The 25,334-nt window shown below is 51.6% G+C and overlaps 4 protein-coding genes across 5 annotated transcripts; 3 read left to right on the forward strand and 1 right to left on the reverse strand.

Moving 5' to 3' along the window:
- The first annotated feature begins 298 nt into the window (after positions 1-298).
- On the forward strand, positions 299-1,956 carry LBX2 (ladybird homeobox 2). The gene is made up of 2 exons (XM_052649767.1): positions 299-503; positions 1,571-1,956. The coding sequence occupies exons 1-2, from the start codon at positions 299-301 to the stop codon at positions 1,954-1,956; spliced, it is 591 nt and encodes a 196-aa protein (XP_052505727.1).
- Positions 1,957-6,088: 4,132 nt separating this feature from the next.
- TTC31 (tetratricopeptide repeat domain 31) lies at positions 6,089-13,470 on the reverse strand. The gene is given in 14 exon segments (XM_052648230.1): positions 6,089-6,221; positions 6,223-6,282; positions 6,412-6,476; positions 6,568-6,594; positions 6,596-6,652; positions 6,877-6,923; positions 6,926-6,990; positions 7,088-7,178; positions 7,261-7,313; positions 7,618-7,830; positions 7,935-8,005; positions 8,115-8,177; positions 8,607-8,699; positions 13,423-13,470. Coding segments are annotated over 14 exon segments (1,086 nt in total).
- A 259-nt stretch (positions 13,471-13,729) lies between these two features.
- CCDC142 (coiled-coil domain containing 142) lies at positions 13,730-20,691 on the forward strand. Of its 2 annotated transcripts, XM_052647805.1 has the most exons (9): positions 13,730-14,792; positions 15,081-15,167; positions 15,246-15,395; positions 15,533-15,663; positions 15,733-15,846; positions 18,660-18,774; positions 18,991-19,168; positions 19,293-19,492; positions 19,624-20,691. In XM_052647805.1, the coding sequence occupies exons 1-9, from the start codon at positions 13,730-13,732 to the stop codon at positions 19,878-19,880; spliced, it is 2,295 nt and encodes a 764-aa protein (XP_052503765.1). In that variant the 3' UTR covers positions 19,881-20,691. The 2 variants fall into 2 exon arrangements, with proteins under 2 accessions (XP_052503765.1, XP_052503764.1); XM_052647804.1 differs by having other exon boundaries at positions 15,081-15,395.
- A 166-nt stretch (positions 20,692-20,857) lies between these two features.
- Positions 20,858-24,066, forward strand: MRPL53 (mitochondrial ribosomal protein L53). The gene is made up of 3 exons (XM_052647806.1): positions 20,858-21,043; positions 21,141-21,253; positions 21,352-24,066. The coding sequence occupies exons 1-3, from the start codon at positions 20,952-20,954 to the stop codon at positions 21,483-21,485; spliced, it is 339 nt and encodes a 112-aa protein (XP_052503766.1). The 5' UTR covers positions 20,858-20,951; the 3' UTR covers positions 21,486-24,066.
- Positions 24,067-25,334: the final 1,268 nt, after the last annotated feature.

Below are 25,334 nucleotides of genomic sequence, written 5' to 3' on the forward strand. Positions count from 1 at the left end.
ACTGGGCCGCGTCTGGCAGCGCAGAGTAGCCCTGCGGCCCGGCCTGGCGGGTGGTTCCGCTGGTTTCTCTCCGCACCTCCCCATCCTGTAAAATACCGCTGCCGGGACGTCTACCAGCTCCAGACCCACCGCGGACCTGGGGTAGGGGGTGGGGGCGCAGGAGGAGGGGCACACAGGCTCGGGCCCAGCGCGGGGGGCGGGTCCGAGGCGGGGGGCCCAGATGGGGAGCCGCGCTGGGGCCCAGGCAGCTGCGGATTCGAGCGCGGCGGGCGGCTGGACCGCCACAGCCCCGCTGGCCATGAGCTCGGGATCCGAGCCCCGGACATCCCGGACATCCTTCAGCATCGCAGATATCCTAGGCCCGTGCATGATTCCCCGAAGGCCGTCTGTGTCGCAGCCTCCAGAGTCGAACCAGGGTCCCACGTCGCCGCTGTGCGCGCTGGAGGAGCTGACTAGTAAAACTTTCCGCGGACTTGACGGGCACACACCGCAGCCCTCTGAAGGTATAGCTCCGGCGAGGTCGCACACTGTGACTTGGCCTTCTTCCCATTCCTCTCCTCCAGGTTCCTGGTCTCGAACCTTCGTTCACCCTGGCCGCTACCCTAACCTGCACCCTGCCCGCGGCCCACGTGCCAGGGTTTGCCTCTTCCTCTCCTCCCCTCCCCGCCGTTAGTTCCCAGGCTCCGCTGCCGCTCCTGGAGGCCGCCAGCGCCGAAGGGAAAGGACCAGACTGTCGAGAACTGAGCGACCCTTGGGTCCGCTCGCTGTAGGAGGAGCAATCGCGACAGAGACAGGCCGGAGAGGAGACAAAAGGCCTGGCCTGGAGGCTGTAAATGAGCGAGCTAGGGTTAGGACCGCACAGAAAGTGCTGGGAGGTGAAGTTTGGGCCTCGCCGGGTGACCAAGCTCCGCTCCAAGCCGCTCTCTTCTCGAGAGGGCTCAAGGAGCAGAGAGGCCCTAGAGCCGCAAGGGCCGCGGGACTCTGGACTCTGCTTTTCCTCGCCCTTTGTACCCCACTCTTCCCATTTGGGGCTTGAGGAGGGAGTGCTTGTGTCATCCAAAACGAATAAGCCGAGAGTGCCCGACACCCACGGGTTTGAAACAGGGCAAGATCAGGGTTCTGTTAACACTCACCATGCCAGCTGGCTGCCCCTACTCTGACCATGGTCGGCCCCCCCCCAACCGGTGCCGGCCTGGACCTGCAAGTCCGCTCCAGCAGGAGCTCCGGAAGGCCTCAGAGTCCCCGCCCCGTCCTCCAGACGGTGCGCCCTTTCTCCTCTGGCTTGTCCCGCCTTCCTCGTAGTCCCCCGACCCCGCGAGATGCCCTCATCCTTCTGCCTCCCAAGGGTACCCTGGAGGCCAGCTCCACTTTGCGCCCCACCCCCCGGGCTGCAACACCACCGTCGCCCCTCGCAAAGTTCGGGAAGGGTCCGCGGCTCTGGCTCCGGTTCGCCTTCTGGCTCCGCACCAAGCCTCCCCCATCTCTGGCTTGACCCCACGCCCGCTTGTCCTTGCGGACCGAAGCCTGATTCCCCCAGGCTAGGAAGCTGACCCCCACCCTGTCCCCGCAGGCCGCGCGGCCCCGGGCGCGCTGGGCTCCGGCCGGGCTGGCCGCAGACGGCGGAAGTCACGCACGGCCTTCACCGCGCAGCAGGTGCTGGAGCTGGAGCGGCGCTTCGTCTTCCAGAAGTACCTGGCGCCGTCCGAGCGCGACGGGCTGGCGGCTCGGCTCGGCTTGGCCAACGCGCAGGTCGTCACGTGGTTCCAGAACCGGCGCGCCAAGCTCAAGCGCGACGTGGAGGAGATGCGCGCCGACCTGGCCTCGCTGCGCTCGCTGTCCCCAGAAGCCCAGTGCCGCCTCGCGCTGCCGGACGGCGCCCCAGGCCTCGGCCCTGGCCCCGCCAGGCCTGACTCTGAGCTCCACCTTTCTGACGAGGAGATACAGGTGGACGACTGAAGGCAAAGCTGCCTCCAGGGCTCTGCGGCGCTGACCTCCGCGCCCCCGCGCCCTGTCTGGGTTCCGGGGTAGGAGGGAACGTGTCGATGCGCGCCCTTTCCGGCTCACAGTCCAGACGCCCACCTTCCCCAACTGTTGAGAATAAAGTCCAGACTTTGCTGCTGCTGCTGCTGCTGCTAAGTCGCTTAAGTCGTGTCCGACTCTGTGCGACCCCATAGACGGCAGCCCACCAGGCTCCCCTGTCTTTGGGATTCTCCAGGCAAGAACACTGGAGTGGGTTGCCATTTCCTTCTCCAATGCATGAAAGTGAAAAGTGAAAGTGAAGACGCTCAGTCGTATCCGACTCTTAGAGACCCCATGGACTGCAGCCTACCAGGCTCCTCCGTCCATGGGATTTTCCAGGCAAGAGTACTGGGGTGGGTTGCCATTGTCTTCTCCGATGCTGCTGCTGCTGCTGCTAAGTCGCTTCAGTCGTCTCCGACTCTGTGCGACCCCAGAGACGGCAGCCCACCAGGCTCCCCTGTCCCTGGGATTCTCCCGGCAAGAACACTGGAGTGGGTTGCTATTGCCTTCTCCACAGCACTCCTCAGTCCTGGCGCCCGGAGCAAAACCTCCTGATTATTGCGAAGATTCCATGCTTTGCACTGTGCCGAGCGCTTTAATCCCGATGTTTCCTTTAATCCTCATAGCAACCCTATAAGGTAGGTGATAGGGTTATGTCCGTTTTACAAAAGAAGAACCCCTAAGTCAGGATGTAGACCCAGGCATCCAGCCAGCCTTCAGATCTGGTGCTTGTCAGCTTTCTGCTCCAGAAACGCTGGGTGAGGGGAAGGGCACTGGACTCTGACAGCTGCCAACCCCTCCTCTAGCCCCCGTCATGGGGCTTCCCTGGTAGCTCAGCTGGTAAAGAACCCGCCTGCAATGCAGGAGACACAGGTTCGATTCCTGGGTCGGGAAGATCCGCTGGCGAAGGAATAGGCTACCAACTCCAGTATTCTTGGGCTTCCCTGGTAGCTCAGCTGGTAAAGAATCCGCCTGCAATGCGGGAGGCCCCGATTTTATTCCTGGGTTGGGAAGATTCCCCCAGGGAAGGGAAAGGCTACCCCACTCCAGTATTCTGGACACAACTAAGTGACTTTCACATCACTTCACTTCAGGGGCCGCATTAGTTCCAGAACTCCACTCGGGGTTTGATCCGCCGCCGCCTGGCAGACTTTGCACCTAACTAACAGACTAGTGCCAGAGTGACAGCGTCCCACCTGCCTCTCCTCTTTCCCCACCCTGAGGCCATTTGTTAATAGGGTCCCGACCCTTCGTCTTTTCCACAGGAGAGTCCTACACTGAGACCCAGGCAAAGTGATAAGCGCTGGGAGAGGTGACGTACCCCTGCTTCTGGGACCTCCATCCCACCTTGCGCTGGTGGGAAAACGTCCCCACCAGGATGGTGGTGGTGGCTGCGGGATGGTGGGGAGGACTGATCCTACACTCTGAGGCAGAGCTTGAGGTAGCTGCTTGCAGGGTAGAAAGCCCAGCTCACCTCCTCCAGCAGGCTTTCCTGAGATAATTTCTGACGCTGCTAATTAATCATCCTCCTGCTTGTGATGGGGAGGGAGTGCAGGTCTTCCCCGAGCCGGCCATCCCCACTCATGGTTAGGAGCCTTCCTGCTTCCCCATCATTGACAGGAACAGATAATGACTACTAACTAGTATAGAGCTAAGAACCTGTCATCTATCATGTACAAAAAGTATTCTTTACACCTGTGTTGCCTCTTCAGTACACATATACAACACACACATACCTCCCCTGGTTCCTGCTCAGGATCCCTTCTGTATTCCCTTCACGCTCTTCTAAAGTCTGCCTCTCTGGAACCTTTACATTGGAGTGACCAACTCATTCGTGTTTTCCCAGGACTTTCCCACTTTTTGCACGGAAATTTCTACACCTTTGGAAATCCCTCAGTCTCAGGAAAACCACGATGTTCGGTCATTCTAACCATTCTGCTTTCCAGCCCCAGAGCTGAGGCACTGGGTCAGAACCCTACCAGTTAGCAGTGTGAGTGTGGGATAAAGTGGAGGCAAGGGTCAGGAGTCCTATGGCTCTTGGGGAAGATTCAAGCCCAGGACAGTCTAAGAGGTACTGGGGAGGAGACATTGCTTTTGAGAGGCTAGAACCCTTCTCTACTTAAGGCTTCCTAAATTCTAGCTCAGGGCTGCCACCTCTTATAATCAAGCCTTGAATAAACAAAACTCAAACCTGTAACACCAAAATAGCCTCCTGGATGGGTGTTTCCTCTGTTAGGTCCTAGAGATGCTGCTGCGGCTGCTGAGTCACTTAAATCATGTCTGACTCTGTGTGGTCCTATGGGCTGTAGCCCACCAGGCTCCTCTGTCCATGGGATTCTCTAGGCAAGGGTACTCGAGTAGGTTGCCATGCCCTCCTCCAGGGGATCTTCCCATCCCAGGGATCAAATGTCTCCTGCATTTCAGGCAGATGCTTTACCGATAAACCACCAGGGAAGCCCAGGTCCTAGAGCAGACCTTTCAAATGTCAGGATGCCTCAGAGTCACCTGGAGGGCTTATTGAAACATAACTTGTTGCGCCCGACGCTTAGTTTCTGATTCAGAAGGCCTAGGGTGGGCCTGAGAATTTGCGTTTGTGAAAGGTTCCCAGGAGACACTGATGCTACTGGCACAGGGAACGTGAGAAGCTCAGTCCCACGAACTCCGGCCCTCTGTGAGATAAGCGGCAGTTCAGTCACACCCGTCTCTTTCTGGCATCGCAATCATGAAAATGTAGGACAACTTCAGATAAAAATCAGTTTATTGAACACTCACTATGTCCCAGACTTTGGGAAGGTATTTTCTCACACTTTCTCTTTCAGCCCTCATAGCAGCCCTGTGAGGTAGGGATAGCCCACATTGTACAGAAGAGGAAACTGAAGCACAGGTGTTAAGAAATCTGCCCAAGGTGACGCAACTTGTAAAGACAGACTGAAATCTGCCGTACAGTATTTAAGAGGACCACAGCCGTCAACAAAAAAATTTGGGAAAGCCTTAAACAAAGGAGGTGTCTCAGCTCCTCCAGTCTCTAGGTACAAATGGTGTTGAGTAAGACCCATAGGGCAGCAAGAGTCATTTATCCCGATAAATGGTTCTCCAAAGAAAAGCACACTGGGAGGCCTGCAGACCCACACTTTAATGAGCTGAGAGTCCCAGGCAGAGCCAGGGAGGAACCAGCTAGGAGGACCTGTCAAGATCTTAGAGGAAAAACTAGAAGGAGGTCGTGTTTCTTATAGAGAAATTGGAGAATTTTAGTTTTTTTAGGGGCAGTGATCCTGGGTAGAAAAACTAAGTAAATTCACATGGGGGAAATGCTAGTTACAATGCCCAGCACTGGAGTGGAGAAAGAGTAAGACCAACGTAGCAGAAGCCTGTGTATCTGCTGAGGCTGCATCAGTGGGAGAGCCAGCAGGTGGGGTGTATGGAGATGTATGGATTCTGCCAGCTCCAGGAAGGGGCTGGTAAGGGGCTTCCCAAATGCATGCCCTTGGTGAATCTTCTAGCAGTGGAAGGAGGTGAGCATCAGAACCACTGGACAAAGGAGAGGTCAGAATATGCGTAGAAGAGTGGACAGGAAGCAAGGCAAGAGAACTGAGGCTGGAGAGAACAGGGTGAGAACTGGGATTAGGAAGAAGTGGGCTTCCATCAAGCTGCAGATCAAGACTTAGGCCTTATTCATCACTGTGACCCCATTCCTGAGCACAGAGCTCTGGCTGGTGAGTCCCCAAGACCAAGAGCAAGCTTCAGATGCCCCTGCAGACAGGTCTGTTATAGTCTGAAAATCTGAATTTTTGTGCAGATCCCTTCTTGAGCCTTGGGGGATTTCATTTTTCCTTACTGCTCCCAGGAGAAGCCATCTGCTTAAGAACCAAAGAAAGGCTATTCCAGTGGAAGCAGGGTTCCTTTCTCTCATCAGAGGGTCTCTGTGTCAAAAGGTATGACTGCCAGGGCTGTTCCCAACCATGGTTTTAGAGTACAGGTCTTACAATGTGCAGTGAACTGCGACTACACCGTGTCCTTTCTCCCTGTGGGGTTCACACACAGCCCTGCCTTATCAGGGACAGGTTCTCCTTCATCTGGTGTGAGGTAGGTGCTGGGGCCCAAGTTCCAGGGTGCCCCAGCCCTCTGAGGAGTCCTGGAGGTGGAGAGGACCGGGTCTTCTGCTCTGAGTCTGGGGGAAGGACCAGTCAGACTGGCTCAGGTTGGGGATAATGCAAGGGTGGAGATAGAAGGCCAGGGGCCGTTGGGGCAGTACTTCCAGGGCAACTGCAGGAGAAGAGGCTTAAAGGCCCCACCCAGCTCAACATGGAAAAATGGATGGAGAAGTTCAGTTGACGGAGGCAGCCCAGAGATTCCTCTTCGCTGGTACTGCTGAGGAAGGAAAGGGAGGGGCACCTGACACCTTCCAGCAGGGCTGCCCATGTCCCCCTTATCCTATGCGTCCTGTACCCCTTATCTATCTGAGGCAGAAAGTAGCACCACTTGTTATTGCAAACTCGGCCAGTTCCCTCTGTTGCCCCCTCCGCATAAGAGTGGGCCTGATCCCCTTACCAGGGTGACTTGCAGGAGGCAGGAATGTTAGCTCCCAGACTGCGTCAGGCTGGGACCCGCCTCTCAGAGTCTCCAGAACACACCGCTGCCTCTTCAAAATGCTTTGGTCCCAGAGGAATTAGAAAGCAGAAGGCTGAGGTGTTAGCGGAGTCAAGGAATGTTAAAACTTCCCTTTTCTCAAACTGGCTCCAGCTCCTAGTACCACTAAGACATTTTGGTAGTACCTTAACTAGAAAATGTCAGTGTACACCTGATCCCCACCCCATCCCACCCAAATTCCTCCTCTGCTCCCAACCTCAGACCCATTACCTGCAGTCCCATCAAGGCCTTGCCCAGGCGGAAGAGGCCCCAGGGGCTACATCAATCAGGGCTCACACCCGCTGACCCAGCCGTTCATTGCAGAATGAGCAATTTCCAAATAACCTGCTAAAAAACAAATAGGCAAAAGTCTCGGCCCTTGGCACCCAGCCTTGCCCTGATAGCTCAGCACAGAGGCCTGCCCCCCCACCTTGCCACCTACTAGTGGTCCTGGGGGTTGAACTTGAAGACTCGGGTGAAGAGGACCATGGCCTTGTGGTAGAAACCATTTTCAGCAAAGCTGGTACCCAACTCTGAGGAGAAGGGAGAGTGGGCAGTTCAGATGGGGCTATCCTAGGGAGGGATGGGTGAGGAAGGAGAGAGAAAGAATCTCACTTGCCAGCTCCTGGCTCTGTTGTAAGGCAGCTGCCAGCAGTCCTGGAGATAACCTAGGGATGGGAAGCAAAGTCAAGGCCTCAGCCTCCCCAAATCCTTCTCCTCTGTCCACTTTGCATCATGCACCTCATGGAGTCCTCATGACAGTTCTGCAAGATCGAATCAGCCCTAATTTCCTGTAGCGGAAACTACCCTGGGTCAGGGGGACAGTGATGGATCTTGATCCCTGGTCTCTTAACCTTGGGGCCAGAGAACTCCTTCTACTAATCACTGCGCTCAACCCTTACTAGATCACCTCTCTTCCCAAAGCCCTCTGGCACCCCTTCCCCTGGTTCTAGCTGAGGTTCTTCTGCCCACCTCCTCACCTCTGCCTTACGACTCTGCCTAGGGCTCTCTTCTTTTGGAGTGCTTCCTTCTTCCCGGTTCATCTTTTCTTGGAGACCCAGGCTTCTGCCTTGGGGCTAATGACTTAGTCCTTTTTCTCTGTGGGCATTGAGGGGTCAATCTCCAACCTTGTCGAAAGCCAGAGACACAGAGCTACTATTAACAGATAGATCCAGTGAGTCTTGCGAGCAGAAAGTTAAGGAAGGGCAGGGATGAGACGTATGTCCTAGAGTAGTGGGAGGAGAGGGCAGGCAGAGACCATGAAGGGAAGGAAGGAGGCTCTTTCTTTTTCGTCGCTACACTGTCCCTGAGCTGGGTTCCCAGAGCTGGACGGGGGGCTGCCATTGCCATCTGTAATGGCCTCAGCCTGAAGGGAAGGTGAAAAGCTACAGAGTTGGGATCACCTTGAGCTGCCTGCTTTTCCAGTCCCACCTCCTGGAACTTGGTGCTCTTGGGATCTGCCTGCAGACATTCGTGTTGGACTCCCTGCCATCCTTCTCCAAGCACTCTCTTTGCTTCTGATCCTTTTGACACTTAACAATGACAAAGAAGAGGACGTATTTTGAGCACTATACTTAAACATCCACACACATCCACACACAAAATTTGTAACTTGAGACCAGCTCTTCATGTGGACAATATATACTATATCCCATGTTACGGGGCTAACAGCTTTGCATACACTATGTCACTTAATCTTGGAGCTCTCCCAGGTAGGTTTTGTTGTCATCCTCATTTTACATGTGAAAAAGCAGATAAGACAGTCACCAGGCGAAGGGCTCCTAGAAAGCAGGCAGATTCCAGCCCAGGCAGCAGAGTGCGGCTCTTCAACCACCGCACCGAACGGCCTCCAGGAGACCCTCCAGTCCCTGAGCCCTGCCGGCCCCCCAGCCATCCTGAGTTCTTTCCTACTCCCGCCCCCAAATCCTTCAGGGCTCCCACCCCTTTTGCCGTCCAGCTACCTTCTTCCCAAGTCGTTTCTTCTCTGCGTTCTCTTCCACACGCTCCTCCTTAGCCACCAGCTCCTTAGCAGGTTGCTGGCTTCCTGGAGGATCCTTCTCCACAACCGATCATTTCTTGATCATTTCTCCATCAGCGAAAATCCACTATGTCCTGGGATGGGAAGGGGGAGGGAAGCTGGTATTGTGGGGAACTCTGGGACAGGGCAAGGAGCTTGGCTGGGATAACCTCTCCACCATGGCAACCACAAAGTAGCTACCCAGCCTGGAGAATTTGACAGGCCGGCCTCTCCCTGCTCAGCATCTCAAAGCATGCTGCTGGCTTTCATGGTGATATCCCCTCCTTCACTAATTCTCCTGCTTTCCCAAGGGCTGATGATAGCGGCATTCAGTCCAGCCTTCTTCACCATCCTGTCCCTACTCAGCCACAATGACACCCCTGAGATGGAGCCCTCTTACCTGCTCTTCCAGCTGTGTCCCTTGTCATATCCTTGAATATGAACATCCCCATATAATCCACCCTGGGGCTAGCTCAATGCCTAAATGAGTGCCATAGTTCCTGGCTGGCCTCTCCCCTGCACTTTATCTGTTTCTTCCCAAAACCAAGTTCTCAGCAATTATGCACGGTCTCAAATTTTTCCAGTAATCCCCCAATGCCAGGGCCACAGGCAGGATTGAGTCTACCCTGGGACTTGGACCCTTCCAAAGCTTAGCGCCCTGGCTAAGCTTTCCAGTCTTCCTTTACTTAGCTGCTGCCCTCCCTCTGCTACCAGACTTCTTCCAGCCTTGAGGGTCTTCCCCCAGCTGTCCTTGAATCCTTTCTGACTCTGAGCTTCTTTCTTACCACACTTTGCCTTACCTTCAAGATGAAGTTCAAGTTCAAATCCCATTTCTGCCTAAAGACTTTCCAGACTCTTTCATCTCCAGTTTGTGTATGTATGTGTGTGTGCACACATTAAGTCACTCAGTCATGTCTGACTCTGTGCAACCCCATGGACTGTAGCCCCCAGGTTCCTCTGTCTGTGGAATTCTCTAGGCAAGAATACTGGAGTGGGTTGCCATTTCCTCCTCCAGAGGATCTTCCCAACCCAGGGTTCGAAACTAAGTCTCCCACACTGCAGGCAGATTCTTTACCATCTGAGCCACCAGGGAAACCCCTCCAGTTCTCTCTGCCCTCACTCAAAAAAGCGGCACTAACACAGCCCGTGTTATATAATTTAAAACCTTGTTATTCATTGGTTTTTATTGCTCTTAACTAGCCGGGTAGCACAGAGCTGGAAAGAACACTGTACTGGAGCAGAGCTGCTTGCACCTTAGTTCCACCTCTGCCACTGCCTGGCTGTTTGATTTTGGACAAGTCATTTAACCTCTCTGGACCTCAGCTTACTCATTCACAAAATAAGGCAAGTGCCTTCAAGGCTTGGCCTGGATATTCTGTGGTTATAATGAGGATTGTTTCCTTAGTAAGTGTTCAGTTCAGTTTAGTCCAGTCGCTCAATTGTGTCCGACTCTTTGCAGCCCCATGAATCGCAGCACGCCAGGCATCCCTGTCCATCACCAACTCCCGGACTTCACCCAAACTCATGTCCATCGAGTCGGTGATGCCATCCAGCCATCTCATCCTCTGTCGTCCCCTTCTCCTCCTGCCCCCAATCCCTCCCAGCATCAGAATCTTTTCCAGTGAGTCAACTCTTCACATGAGGTGGCCAAAGTATTGGAGTTTCAGCTTTAGCATCAGTCCTTCCAATGAACACCCAGGACTGATCTCCTTTAGAATGGACTGGTTGGATCTCCTTGCAGTCCAGGAGACTCTCAAGAGTCTTCTCCAACACCACAGTTCAAAAGCATCAATTCTTTGGTACTCAGCTTTCTTTGCAGTCCAACTCCCACATCTATACATGATTACTGGAAAAACCATAGCCTTGACTAGATGGACCTTTGTTGGCAAAGTAATGTCTCTGCTTTTGAATATGCTATCTAGGTTGGTCACAGCTTTTCTTCCAAGGAGAAAGTGTTTTTTAATTTCATGGCTGCAATCACCATCTGCAGTGATTTTGGAGCCCAAAAAAATAAAGTCTGCCACTGTTTCCACTGTTTCCCCATCTATTTCCCATGAAGTGATGGGACCAGATGCCATGATCTTCGTTTTCTGAATGTTGAGCTTTAAGCCAACTTTTTCACTCTCCTCTTTCACTTTCATCAACAGGCTTTTTAGTTCCTCTTCACTTTCTGCCATAAGGGTGGTGTCATCTGCATATCTGAAGTTATTGATATTTCTTCCGGCAATCTTGATTCCAGCCTGTGCTTCTTCCAGCCCAGCGTTTCTCATGATGTACTCTGCATAGAAGTTAAATAAGCAGGCTGACAATATACAGCCTTGACGTACTCATTTTCCTGTTTAGAACCAGTCTGTTGTTCCATGTCCAGTTCTAACTGTTGCTTCCTGACCTGCATACAGGTTTCTCAAGAGGCAGGTCAGGTGGTCTGCTACTCCCATCTCTTTCAGAATCTTCTACAGTTTATTGTGATCCACACAGTCAAAGGCTTTGGCATAGTCAATAAAGCAGAAATAGATGTTTTTCTGGAACTCTCTTGCTTTTTCGATGATCCAGCGGATGTTGGCAATTTGATCTCTGGTTCCTCTGCCTTTTCTAAAACCAACTTGAACATCTGGAAGTTCACAGTTCACATATTGCTGAAGCCTGGCTTGGAAAATTTTGAACATTACTTTACTAGCGTGTGAGATGAGTGCAACTGTGCAGTAATTTAGTAAGTGTAAGCCATCTTTAAAACCAAACAGAAAAAGGGCTACCTTGACCTTCTATTTCTCCCCAAAACACAGTCTACTCTACTCTCTTAATTCACGACCTGGCCACACATGATCTGGCCACCCAATCTCTTCAGGAAATCATCTCCTACCCTTTCATCCTCTTCCAACTGCAGCAGTCTCCTTTGAAGTTTCTACAATGCACCAAGTGTGCTCCCATTTCAGAGCTTTTGTATATGTTATTTCCTCTGCCTTGAATGCTCTTTCACCAGTGAATGGCTCAGTCCTTCACCCCCTTCAGATCCCTATTTAAATCTTTCGGGGGAGGACTTCTCTGATCACTCCATTTAAAAAGTGAAACCTCTCAGTTCTTCTCAGTGTTCCCTAACTTCCTTTTTGCTTTATCTTCCTTTATACTTCTCATATTTGACATATTGTTTATTTATTGACTGGCTGCCCCGACTAGACACTCCTGATTCAATGAATAAAGGGATTTTTGTCTGTTTGGCTTAATGTTTTCTTCCCAGTGCCTAAAACAGTGTGCAGTACATAGTTGGTGCTCAATAAGTGTATGCTGAATGCTCAAAGATGCGTGAGGTGGCTACTGTAATTGAGATTCAGCCAGGAGCTGGGCCTGAAGAACCCTGTGTGATCTAGTGAGTTTGGATTTTGTCTTGTTAGTGATACCAGTGGATCTGATCTAGACAGTGAAATGCTCAAATGAAAGAGTACTGGGGAAAGAGATGAATCTAGGCGTGAAATGTTTAGTCAGCAGGTCATTACAACTGTTCAAGTCGGAAATAATGAATTCTTGAACTAGGGCAGTGGCTGCAGAAGCAGGACTGGAAATAATGGGTTTGATCCAAAAGACACTTCAGAAGTAGATTTTGTGACTAACAACACAAATGAGGTGAAGGAAAAGAGGAATATGGAGACTGGTTCTCAGATTTCTGAATAAAGCAACTGGAAGGACATTTGCGTGGTTAATCAAGATTAGAGGAAATGCAGTGAATCTGCAAAGATGATGAGTTAACTTCTGGACTTGTCGCTTTTTGAGATAACCAGGAAGCAGCTGGAAGTGTAGCTTCTCAGTGCTCCCAAATCTGATCCTGTCCCTCCCTCAATAACCCTCCAAACTCATGTGCCACTCTTTCAAGCCACTTGCTGTCCTCTTTCTCGCCTCTTCTCTCAAACCCATAACTAAGGTCTCACTTCAGTGAAGTTCTCTTTAAGGTTTGTTTTGTTTTTTGCTTTAGCGTCTTTGTTCCCTCTGTTCATAATATCTTTCCCCAAGCAACTCCTTGTTGTTTAGTCACTAAGTAGTGTCTGACTCCTTTGTGACCTCATGGACTGTAGCCCACCAGGCTCCTTTGTCCATGGGATTTCCCAGACAAGAATACTGGAACGGATTGCCATTTCCTTCTCCGGGGGATCTTCCCCATCCAGGGATTGAACCCACGTCTCCTGCGTTGGCAGGTGGGTTTTTCATTACTGAGCCATCCCCAATCCTCAACTACCCACTCCCCAATCCTCAACCCTCCTTTGCCCAATCCTGCCCATTTATCACCGCCGAGTTGTCCCTGGCTCCCCACCCTCCCTCCACTTGCATCGCGCTGCTTGACAGTAAGCCCCCACAGTCACTCCTCTCCAAAGACCCGGGAGAGCACCACGGACAGCCAGGGAATTCCCATGGAGTCCTTTTTACCTCTGCGGCGCCTCAGCTCTCAGGACCGAATACCCTGCAGTGTTTGGAGACAGCAGCGACCCCCAGCGGGCAGCCAGGCCGCAGAGGAAAGCCCGCTGCTGCTGGGGCTGCTGCTAAGTCGCTTCAGTCGTGTCCGACTCTGTGCGACCCCATAGACGGCAGCCCACCAGGCTCCCCCGTCCCTGGGATTCTCCAGGCAAGAACACTACAGGAAACTAAAGCGGCAGCGCGTCGGGTGGCTTCGAGGTAGGCGAGTCGGAGCCCTCTGCCCGCCTCGCGAAGCACAAAATCCCACTGAAAACAGATCCAAGTGGAGCCCTCCTGGACCCGCTCTGGTCTTGTCTCACCTGTTTACCTAACTTGACTAGCCCCACAGCCTTCGGAATCGGCGCCATCCCCGTCAACAGTGACGCGAGAATGAAAGACAGGAGGGTATTTGATACCGGCCAAGGGCGAAGTGAGACGGAGTATGCAGCCATCTTTGTCGAGGGCGGAAGCATGCGCTTACGGAGCGCCAGAGAGTCCATGACGGTCCCGGCGGCACCCTGGCAAGAGTTGAAGGCTCCGGGGACAGGGCGGAGCCGCCGCTGTGGCGGGCGTTGGGCAGTGCGGGGTGGCGGGAATCGTTAGGCTGGCTCCGGACACGGTGTCCCCATGGCCCAGGCGTCTCGCTCTGGTGGCCTTCTGCCTCCGCTGGCTACCGTGCCGCCGTTACGGGCGCAGCCCGGGGGCGGCGAGGAGGAGCAGTGGCAGAGAAAGCGGGCAGGCGCTCTCCGCGGGGACGTCCGTGGCTGGCTGGCGCTGCCGGTCGCCCGGAGCATCCTCTGCCAGGACCCTCGGCCTGACGGGGCTCCGAAAGAGCAGCCGTGGTGGGTGGCGCCGGCGGACGCAGGAGAGCACAGTGAGGCGGGCGCTGTAGACTGTGGGCGGGAGCTGGCACCTGGCGGCCTGATTCCTCCGGCGCTACGGCGTCTCAGGGCTGTGTTGCTGCGACTGCAGCGCGAGCGGGAGCAGCTCCTCCAAGCGCGGGATTGCGCCCTCCACCTACAGGCGGCCGTGCGCTTCCTGAGGATCCTGAGTCCCGGCGCTCCATCTCCCAGCCACGGCCCCTTGCTTCAGCTGTGTCGCGACCTGCTACAGCACCTTTCCAGAGGGGCGGTCCTGCGAAGCAGGCTTCTGGAGACGCCCCACCCGCGACTCCTGGCACGCCCCGTCGGACTAGCAGCCCAGCGCTTGGATGCTACTGTCGAGATGCGGCTTCGAGCTCTGGGCCGGGCGCCCGCCACCCCAGCCCTGTCGTCCCAACTCGCCGACCTGCTGCTGGCACTTTCAGCGTACCACCAGCTGCAGGGGAAAGCCTTCAGCCAAGTCCCAGCATCAGCGCGCCCGTATCCTCCCGGCCGTGTGCTCCGCCTCCTGACAGGGGAGCGGGGTTGCCAGGCGGCAGGTTGGCTGGATGAGGCGCTCAGGGGATCTGGCTTGAGGGACCAGCTCCTCAGATGGTGCCAAGAGGAGCGGGAGCTGTTGCCAGGGCTACTGGGCCTGTTGGGGGGCGTGACGGGTTCAGCCAGCAGTGAACTGGGGCTTGGAAGGGCCGGAGCCTTGTGGAGCCAGTACTGGACCCTGCTGTGGGCAGCCTGTGCCCAGAGCCTAAGTCTAGGACCCTGGAGGGACCCCAGGGCAGCGGCACAGCAACTGAGTCAGGCACTGGGTCAGGGTGAGTGATGGGCCTGGGTGGGTGTTTGGGAAGGCTGGAGTCTTACTTCCGTATACACCTCACTCACCTGCCACAAGACTACAAAAGCAGGCCCTTTAGAAGGAACATCCCCCACCCCTCCCAACCCCTGGGGGTTCAGGTTATAAGCTTCTTAGCTTTAAAGGCAAGGTCTTGCTTTCCATGCCAGCCTTGAGTCTTGGGGGAAACTTCCTCCATCACTGAGTGGGGGCAGTGGCTGTGGAAAAGAGAGACCTTGTTTTCAGGCTCCAGAGTCATTTCTTCCACTAGCATCACTGCCTCAGGAGTGTGAGAAGGAGCTGGCTTCTTTGTGTCACAACCTAATTCATCAGTCTCTTATTTGGAGCTGGGATCAAGGTGAGGAGGAAGGGGTAATGGCAGTCACACAAGCCCCAGATTGCCCCTTCCTTATCAAACCATACCCCTCATCTTCAGGCTTCTGCCAGGTCTTGGGATCTGCTGGTGGAAATGAGAGCAGCCTTCCTTCATCCTCTTGTACCAGCGAACTTTTACAACAGCTCTTCCCTCCTCTCTTGGATGCCCTCCGGGAGCCCAGGTCAGGACTCCTCCTCTGCGGGCCACCAGGTGAGACAAGGTGCTGGGGATGGGGGGGATAGGAGAACACTGAGGACACCCCCTTTATTCCTTATTGTGTTCTGAAACCTGCCTCTTCCCAAAGGTGCTCCATATCCCTTCAGATATTCTGTCCCTCCTCTCCGCAGGTCCTGCACCCCTTGCCCTGGGGCTCTGTACCCTGCAAACTACCTTGCTCTGGTTTTGGAGCAGAACTCAGCAGCATCTGGCAGCATGGGCCCCAGGTTCCTTCCTGCTCCTGATCCAGAAGGACTTACCTGTGAGTAGCTAGGGAGCAGGAGGGGAGCATCCTGCGTTGGGCTCAGACCTCACTCTGTTTCTATCAAAGCCTCTACTGCAGGAGGCAGAAGCTTTGTCTCGCCTGGCCTCAGAGGAAAGCTTGGCTCTGGATGTGGAGCAGCAGCTGGGCCTGGAGATCCGGAAGCTGACTGTGCAGATCCAGGTAAGGAGAGGCACCAGCTTGGGGGTTGGTTGTGATGGTGGTGGAACAACTAAAGTGCCTTGGAATTGCCACTGAATGTATCTTTTCTTGTGTGGACTGCCACTAAATCCACTTTTTGTCCTCTCATTATGGAAAAATTTTTAAAAATACATAAGTAGAAGAATATAATGGACCTCCATATTCCTACCACTGAGGCTTTAACAATCAACTCATGGTCAGTTTCTTTCATTTGTATATCCCAACCCCCAACTCCTATGTCAGGCTCTCCTGTTGTGACTTTAACAGCCACTGATGATCACTGTCTATGACCATTATTTCATTAGAGGGTGCAAGGTGGTGACATTCTAACTCTGTCATCCTTTCTTCATTGTTAATCAGATTACTCTTACAAAGTGAAACTTTACAATTTTTAATTTACTTATTTGGCTGAGTCTTAGCTGTGGCATGTGCAATCCTCATTGACGTATGTGAGATCTTTCATTGTGCATGAGCACCAGTGTGGGGGCTCAGGTGCCCCCTGCATGTGGGATCTAAGTTCCCTGACCAGGAACTGAACTGGGGTCCCCTGCATTGGAAACTGGACTCAACCACTAGACCAGCTGGGAAGTCCCAAGTGAAACTTGGCCTCAAAAATTATTTGGTTACTTTGAGGTATATTTTGTAGAGAATAAGCAAGATAAATGATTGACTTTACTAGTTTTTGATAGAATGTTTCTTTTTCTTAAGTACAACTTGTATTTTTATTAAAACTCAAAATATTCTTCTAGAAGGCTTGTGATGGAAAAACTAGCACTTTAATTGCCTCCACGACTAATCCCCGTTCTACAGTGGTGATGCTCATTCATTCTTGGCTGTTTCTTCTAATATGTTATTATTTTCCTCTAAATTTATGACTGAAGCTCTTCTTTTTTTTCTCCATCTTATACTCTATCTGTCCCTATTGTGGATGATGTCCCTCTGCTTTTTGTTTTCTCTTCCTGCCTAGATGTCGCCTCTTTGCCCTGAATATAGGGGCATGGTTGTGGAGTGTAGCCCCTGTCCCTCTGCTCCTCTCTCTGCACCAAGGCGCTGTGAACCCTCACAGTTTGGCCCTAATCCACCATCTGCATCTGCCTGTTGGGCATTTCTACTCCCATGTCCTCTTTCAATTCAACATGTCCCAGAACGGGCTCTTCATGAGTAGGGTTGGGCAGTGATGATTGTGGGAGCTCTGGGGAGGGAAGGCTTTGGTGGGCATGTAGTAACAGAAGCTCCATACAGGGCCTGTGGCTCACGCTGGTGGATGGGTAGCCTCAGAGGAGCAGCAGGGGTTACTGGAGGTGGGGAGTTCATAGTTCCTTGGGGGAATAGTGGGGAGATGGCCTGACCAAAGCAAAAGCTCCCTTTGTGTGTGTGTGTGCATGTACATGGGCATATACTTGTGCACATGTCAAGGGCAGGGGCGGAGGATTGTGGAGGAGTAGGTTGTCATCAAGACATGGAGGGCAGTGAACACCAGCCCACAGATTTTAGACTTTATCTCATAAGTGACAGGGAGCCATTCTAAGTTGTAAGTGATAGACTTTGATCTAGCTATAGCAGTCAGGATAGAAGGGAAGTGGGGAGACATAATATGAGAAAGGTCCAACTCGTGGTAGCTGCAGTGAGAACGGAGCAAAATGGGCAGGGACAGTGTGCTCACCATGTGAACAAAACGCCGTCTAGTTTCATGCCTTGCTCTACTGCTGGGTCTGTTCTGGGCTTTCACCTACATACAGCACTGGGACGAAAAAGAACAATCAGATGTGCATTTTCTCCTCAGCTGGATTGTAATGTCTCAAAGAAAAAACTGTCTCATAGTGTGACCTTGTATTTCCTGAGTGCTGAGTACAGAATTTCCTGACAAATGTCAGTTGACAAAAGGGTAACTTCTTTATCATACATAAGGGAGAAAGGGGTACTGATGTTTGGGCTAAGAGAAGAGTTTGGATTTAGATAGGCTGTTGTCAGGATATGTATCAGGAGCCACAGGGGCCCTCCCCCACCAAGTCTGCCCACCCCCGCCCCCCAACCCAGTCCCATCCTCTTCAGGCTTCAGGCATACAGTCACCTTTTCTTTAGACCGGCCACTATACACCCCAGTTCGTGGGGTTCTTCTCCAAGATGGGCTGTAGACACCTCTCTCTTTTTGCTGTCTTCTCCCCCATCCAAAAACAAAACCTATCAAACCAGAGAAACCAAACCAGCACATGGACTTTTTCTTGCTTTGTGGGTTATAATGCTTTGGGGAAACGGAAGTGGCTATAAAGAATATTCAGTGTGAGGACATTCCAAAGGTTCTTGAATCTCAGAAAGTTATATTGATTGCTCCTGATCTACAAGCAGTCCTTGCCTTCCTTTCATAGATGACAGAAGATCATACAATTCACTTCTCTTTTCAGCCACTGCCTGTCTGCACATCATGCAGACCCCTCTCTGTAGCATTTGTTTTTGAACACTGGTGGTAGTGAGGGTGTCTCCATCTTTTTTTTCCTATTAATGTTCCTACAGAATAAACCTGGAGGATATCCATTTTCTAAATCAAGCTGAGGAGAGCAGGGTAATCTTAGGTCAATTGTCCATAATCTTTTCTCAGTCCAGGCCTTTGGAAAACTCAGTAAAGGCTATAGCATCTCTCCTCAGAAAATGCCCAAGCCCATACAATTATGCATACAATTCTGTTCTGGGGCTTTATGGATGCCAGGTTAATAAACACCTCAGATTTAGAAGAGCATATGACTTGACAAATCCCTCACAGATAAGCAAGCCCTTTTACTTTTTCCTTATCCCCACAGCTCCTGCCTGAAGAGTCACTGAGTCTCTTTTTTCACGAATGTCATAAACAAGCCACACAGGACTTCGAACTCCACATGCCACGGGGTCGGTACTGGCGGCATCGTCTGTGTCCTGGTAACTCATCTCAGCACTCCCTCCCAGGCTTCCCAGGGTAACAGTTTCCAAGCCCCTCCGCGTCCTTGAGGGGCTCCACCTCTCTGCCTCCATCCTTGTCCTCACCTTCTTTGTCCCCACACCCTGAAATCCTACCCTCTTCCCCCAAATGCTCCATTAGGGGTTGGAGGGATCTCCCTAACCTCATATCCTGTCCTTTCTCTTCTCTCACTCCAGAACTTCCCAGCATTCCTAGTGAGTATGCTGGGTTGGTGGTCCGCAGGATACTGGAGCCTGTGTTGCAAGGACTGCACGGACTGCCACCCCAAGCCCAGGCCCCTGCCCTGAGCCAGGCGCTGAACGCCATCCTGGGTGCTTGGCTTGACCACATCCTCTCTCATGGGATCCGGTTCAGGTGAGAAGAAAAGAAGGAAGTGGCAGGGCAATGAACAGAACTGAAACAAGGGAGGGGAACGGTGGGGAAGAGCAGTTTGGAGAGGCAGGAGGGTCAGGTGGCCACACTGTACCTTGGCCTTCAGCCTGCAGGGGGCGCTGCAGCTCAGACAAGACTTTGGAGTGGTCAGGGACTTGCTGGAGGAGGAGCAGTGGGGCCTGTCCTCAGAACTTCGCCAGACTCTGTTCATGCTCAGCATCTTCCAGCGGCTGGATGGGGCCCTGCTGTGTCTGTTGCAGCAGCCCCTACCCAAGACTCAAGTCCACAGGGGGCTTCCCTGTTGCTGTGAGTCACTCTCCCTCCCCAACTCCAGGCTCTCTTTGCCCCTAGCTCATTATTCGTAACCCATTCCCATCCTCAGTCTGGCTTTAGTGTCCCCCTTGCTAGCTACCTGCCTTCCCCTCCTGCCTTACCAGGTGCATGTAATGAGGTTCAGACCATGGAATTGCCCAGCAGCAGCCTCAACAGCCTGGAGAGCTTGGAGCCCCCTCTTCAGCCTGGAGTATTTCCAACCCAGACAGCTCAGCTGCTAAGCACACTGTGGGGAGGAGGACCTAGCCCTGATGCTTACCTGGTAGGAAACCAGCAGGCCTGGCTTGCTCTGAGGCAGCACCAGCATCCTCGCTGGCACTTATCTTTTCTTTCCTGCCTGGGGACCAGTTCTGAATCCTAAAGACCCTCATCAAAAGCTAGCCAGAGCTCCCCATCTCTGTCTGAAAAAGCCCAGACATTTAGACATGCATATTTTAAAAGCTTAATTGGGAGCTTGGAAGAAAGCATATCTGAGAACCACAAGCTACACAGAGCCTGGACTTGAAAAGCTAACCCAAGATCACTACTCCAACTGCCTGGAATCCAGAGTAAAGGGCATAATCACAGCTTGAAACCTGGAGGTCAGCATCCTTGGGAGGCTCAGGCACAGTTCCCCATCAGTAAAGACATCTCAGGGCTAGACACTAGCAGCTAAATCCTGGGAGTAAGACTCTAGGGTTGGATCCCAGGAGAAAGGGGAAAACCAATAGAAAGCAGGGAGCCTTGATGTCACTTCCTCTTAAATCCCAGGAGCCAGGCTAAACACAAGACAGGTTGGGACACTACTACAAAGTAATTCCTCAGGAACCACAGAGGTGGAATTTCTGCACCCAAATCAGTCCCCGCGGCCTATGTTACAGTACCCTGTACTCCCCTCCTTACTATTTTTAGTCATTTAAGAATAGTGGGCTGTAGAACCTTCACGTGTAAGCGTTAGCTACTCCAGAGTCCACACATTTAATCTGAAATTACCTGAGTGGGGTTCACCCTCTGGTAGGTTTATAATCCCTACGGTGGTAGTGCCCTCCCCTTGGAAGGGACCAGCACTTAAGACGGTGTTAACCTAGATCAGCAGGGTGCAGAGAGGGAGAGGCTGCAGAAGGCGTGTCATCCGAGCCAGGAGCAAATGGCTTTCGTATTATTCACTGTCTTCACCGTGGTACAAGAGGGCTATTGATGTCACGTAGTGTTTATTGAGGGCGTACTTTGGGCCCTCCATACCCTGTGCCGAAACCGTCTCTCTCCTTCCTGGCGTTCCTCCTCTTCTCGGTTGGGGAGCCCAGGGCGGCGGCTTGGGGACCAGCACCGCCAACACGGGCGGAGAATCCGCACCGAGCGGAGGTCCGTGACTGCGGAAGTGCGCCGCGGCTCACAGACTCTCGCACTAGAGACACTTCCGCCAGCCACGAGTCCTTCCGGGGCGGGTGTCACCATGGCGGCGGCCTTGGCTCGGCTCGGACTCCGCTCGGTCCAGCAGGTTCGGGTTCAGTTCTGCCCCTTCGAGAAGAACGTGGAATCGACGAGGTACGAGGGGCAGTGGTGCGGGGCGAAGGGTCACGCCTCCCTGCCGCTGAGGATCTAGTCCCTTCTGCCCGGCGCTCACGCCGTTTTTTCACTGCAGGATCTTCCTCCAGGCGGTGAGCAGCGAGAAGGTTCGCTGCACGAACCTCAACTGCTCAGTGATTGCGGACGTGAGGCACGACGGCTCCGAGCCTTGCGTGGACGTGCTGTTCGGTGGGTTTCGTTGGGAGTCGGGCGGGAGTCGCGCGCCTGTCGCGCGCCCTCGGCCCTGGCCCCGCAGTCCTGGTGCCTGACTCGTTTTTCCCCTCCAGGAGATGGGCATCGGTTGATTATGCGCGGCGCTCACCTGACCGCCCAGGAAATGCTCACTGCTTTCGCCTCCCACATCCAGGCTAGGGGCGCGGCGGCGAGTGGGGACAAGCCGAGCGCCAGTACCGGGCGCTGACAGCACGGAAGAGACCAGTCAACAGATTTTAACCCAAGACTGCTGAGGACACTTATTTAAGAAGAACTTAATTACTCATATCACTATCTGGAGGGCCACAGAACGCCAAAAAAAGAAAAGAGGCCTGTGACTACAAGCCTAACCGGTGTTTCTGGGACGAGGAAAGACGGGAGGGGTGCGGACAGATTTGAATTTATTTCAGTTTCTTACCATCACTCACTGCTTAACCCTTTTGAATTTGGCTGCTTCTTCCACTACTCAAGGTACCTCTTACTCTTATTAGAAATGCTGTTTTCCCAGTCCTCATCTTTCCATTCCAGTCGCATTTGCCGCTCTTTATTCACTCCTTGTGGGACTTCTCTTCCTCTCGGGCCCCTTGTCTTCTCTTGACCATAAAGGTGTACTGCTCTCCCTCTTATTTTTGAGGTATCTTGTCTTCTGTCATGACTTGAACTATCCTCTTGGGTAAAATCCTATATTTCTGTTTGGCTCTAATCTTAAGTTCTGTGCTATATAGTCAGGGTACCTACTACCAATTTTCTCCAAATTCCAGCAACACTTTTTGTCCAAAATAAAACTGATAATCTTTGCGTGCTGTCTATAGTGATCCTTGAACAACGGCAGGTTTGAACTGCAGGGGTGCTCCTATATGCTTATTTTTAAAATAAATACTACATGATCTGTGGTTGTTTGAATCTGCAGTTGTGGAATCATGGATGCTGACTGTAAAGTTATCCCCCACTTCTCAACGCTGAAGGAGTGGAGCCCCTAACTCCCTTCCCCACCCCCACTGTTTTAGAGTCAACTGTACTTGCCTCTTCTTCTGAATTCCTTATTCCTTTAAAAGGCACTTAATCTGCTTAACCTCTTGAGCTGGAAACCACAGCTTTATCTCTGGTTCTGCCCTCTCCCTTTCCCTGCATATCCAGGCAGTAAGTTCAGAATATTTTGTATTAAAATCTCCTGAAATGTTCTCTCCATTCCCATTCATGCTCTTGTATTACTGCTGTATTTTCTCACCTGGTCTCCTTTTTTTCTAACCATTTTCATTCCTTAATTTTATCTTTCCAAAGCATTGGTTTTATGTCTTCCTACTACTTGTTTCTGGAGAAGGAAGTGGCAACCCACTCCAGTATTCTTGCCTGGAGAATTCCATGGACAGAAGAGCCTGGTGGGCTACAGTCCATGGGGTTACAAAGAGTTAAGACACGACTGAGTGACTAACTTTCACTACTTGTTTCAGAAAACAGTGCCTAAAGTGTTTTTCATACTAGATTAAGGCTGTGGATCATGAAGTTAATTTAGGGGTTTAAATCAGCCTTAAAAAAAAATAGTAAAATAGGATAAAAAGTATCAGAGTGCATGGCACATGGAGTGGGAAGTATTCTTTAAGAAATGTAACTTTTAAGCATGTAATCATGAATATAGTTATATAAAGTGTGTGGATGTGTTTTTATTTGCATGTACTTGGTTGCAGTATAGAATTATTTCTTACCATAGGTTGTAAGAAACAATGCTTGATAGCCCTGGTTTAGAGAAAAACTTAAGAATGTTCAGCCAGGCATTCAAGAATCTCTGGACACGGGCTGCTATGTACTTTGCCAAATATATCCTCCTACCACATTACTATAGTACTTCTCTGCTTAAATCAGTGATATTTTCAAAGGACTGGTTTTCTCCTCTCTCCCTTTAAAGAAAAACTATTAGGAGACAATCAAGTGTAGTAAAAACCAGAATGCCTGGGATTGAAATCCTAAGCTTTTCCCTTAAGTAGCCATGTAACTTTGGACACATTACTTAGTCTCAGTGCCTATTTCCTCATTTGTAAAATGGGGATAATAGTACCTACCTCGGAGAAGGCAATGGCACCCCAGCCCAGTACTCTTGCCTGGGAAATCCCACGGAGGAGCCTGGTGGGCTGCAGTCCATGGGGTCGCTAAGAGTCCGACACGACTGAGCGACTTCACTTTCACTTTTCACTTTCATGCATTGGAGAAGGAAATGGCAACCCACTCCAGTATTCTTGCCTGGAGAATCCCAGGGACGGGGGAGCCTGGTGGGCTGCCGTCTATGGGGTCGCACAGAGTCAGACACGACTGAAGTGACTTAGCAGTAGCAGTACCTACCTCATAGAACTGTTGAGAGGATTAAGTGAATTGATATCTGGGACTTCCCTAATAGTCCAGTGATTAAGACTCTGCGGCTTCCACTACAGAGGGCACTGGTTCAATCCCTGGTCTAAGTAAGTAGATGTCTGTAAACTGCCTAGAATATTGAGTGAGCATAACATAAGGATGTAAGAGGCCTTATGCTACAGGCCTCTGTATAGTGATGAAAGGATACTGACTACCTAGATTTGAGTTATCCACCCCCATGGTTAACCTCTTATCTTTGACTAGATTAACCACTCTGATCTGTAAAAACACAGATGGTTCAAACATTGCTGTAAACATGGATTGAATGCTGGCACTGTGCTTCTAGATTGTGAACTTGAGGTTGGGATTGTTTTCTCTGTGTGCCCAACATTTTGCTTAGTGGCTGATATGCAGTGTGCAATAAACGTGTTGAATTTATAGATGTTTAGCATTAACCTTGTGACTTGAACTGATTATTATTACTGAGATTCAAGGATGAATGGTGAAATTCAGGTGTGTACTAAGTGCTAAAATATAGAAGTGGACCAGGTGTAATGGTAGCAAGAAAGGACTGACCATTTGATTTAGTCAGAAGGTGATTGTTAAATGAGTAAAAAGTCTACCACTGGAGGGTAGGGCCAGAAGTGAAATAAGTGAGCGTGCAACATAAAGTGTTAGTTTTATGTAATTAAAATTTGGGTGGGAGGTGTGTAAATAGCTAGAATAACATAAATGTGGATTAGGGTCTTTTTCGTCGTGAACTCGTTCAGTCTGTCCGACTCTTTGTGACCCCATGGACTGTAGCCCACCAGGCTCCTCCATCCATGGAATTTTCTAGGCAAGAATACTGGAGTGGGTTGCCATTTCCTTCTCCAAAATATTTCTTTGAGCCGCTTTTTTTTGGCCGGGGGTGGGGGGCAAGAATACTGGAGTGGGTTGCCATTTCCTTCTCTAAAATATTTCTTTGAGCCGCTCTTTTTTTGGGGGGGGGGCAAGAATACTGGAGTGGGTTGCCATTCCCTTCTCCAGGAGATCTTCCTGACCCAGGGCTTGAACCTGGGTCTCCCACATTGTAGGCAGATGCTTTACATTCTGAGCCACCAGGGAAGTCAGGGTTTTTTTTAGAGGATGATAGAAATTTGTACTTTATGAAAACACCTTTTATGCTGAGCTGTTGGTAAGAAGTAACTATGAATCTAAGTTGCATTTCTGAACCATCATCAAATGTAACCTTGGGACTTACTTAGTGGTCCAGTGGTTGACTCCTTGCTCCTGAGGCAGGGGGCCCGGGTTCGATCCCTGGTCAAGGAACTAGATACTACATGCAGCGACTAAGAGTTTGCATGCTGCAACTAAGACCTGGTACAACCAAATGAAAAATTTTTTTTTCTAAAGCCCTCAACAAAAAACAAAAAGAGTAGGGCTTCCCTCATGGTCCAGTGGTTAAGGATCCACCTTGCAATGCAAGGGACTTGGATTCAGTCCTCGGTCTGGGAAGATCTCACATGCCCCAGCCAACTAAGCCCTTGCGCCGCAACTACTGAGCCTGCACTTTAGAGCCCCAGCAGCACAATGAGAAAAGCCAGAGCAGTGAGAACCCATGCATCACAATGAAGAGTAGCCCCTACTCACGACAACTGGAGAAAACCCGTGTGCAGCAAGCAAGACCCACTACAACCAAAAATAAATCTTTTTTTTTTTTTTAATGTAACCT

Source organism: Budorcas taxicolor, chromosome 11, assembly GCF_023091745.1.
Source record: "Budorcas taxicolor isolate Tak-1 chromosome 11, Takin1.1, whole genome shotgun sequence".
NCBI classification, from domain to species: Eukaryota; Metazoa; Chordata; class Mammalia; order Artiodactyla; family Bovidae; genus Budorcas; species Budorcas taxicolor.

What these genes read in the sequence shown, in the direction of transcription:
- LBX2 (XM_052649767.1), top strand. Translation starts at nt 299, where the DNA reads ATGAGCTCGGGATCCGAGCCCCGGACATCCCGGACATCCTTCAGCATC. An exon ending in CACACCGCAGCCCTCTGAAG is followed by an intron (nt 504 to 1,570) that starts GTATAGCTCCGG and finishes CTGTCCCCGCAG; the next exon opens with GCCGCGCGGCCCCGGGCGCG.
- CCDC142 (XM_052647804.1), top strand. Translation starts at nt 13,730, where the DNA reads ATGGCCCAGGCGTCTCGCTCTGGTGGCCTTCTGCCTCCGCTGGCTACC. An exon ending in TGATCCAGAAGGACTTACCT is followed by an intron (nt 15,664 to 15,732) that starts GTGAGTAGCTAG and finishes TTTCTATCAAAG; the next exon opens with CCTCTACTGCAGGAGGCAGA. An exon ending in TCTCATGGGATCCGGTTCAG is followed by an intron (nt 19,169 to 19,292) that starts GTGAGAAGAAAA and finishes CTTGGCCTTCAG; the next exon opens with CCTGCAGGGGGCGCTGCAGC.
- MRPL53 (XM_052647806.1), top strand. Translation starts at nt 20,952, where the DNA reads ATGGCGGCGGCCTTGGCTCGGCTCGGACTCCGCTCGGTCCAGCAGGTT. An exon ending in AAGAACGTGGAATCGACGAG is followed by an intron (nt 21,044 to 21,140) that starts GTACGAGGGGCA and finishes TTTTCACTGCAG; the next exon opens with GATCTTCCTCCAGGCGGTGA. An exon ending in TTGCGTGGACGTGCTGTTCG is followed by an intron (nt 21,254 to 21,351) that starts GTGGGTTTCGTT and finishes TTTCCCCTCCAG; the next exon opens with GAGATGGGCATCGGTTGATT.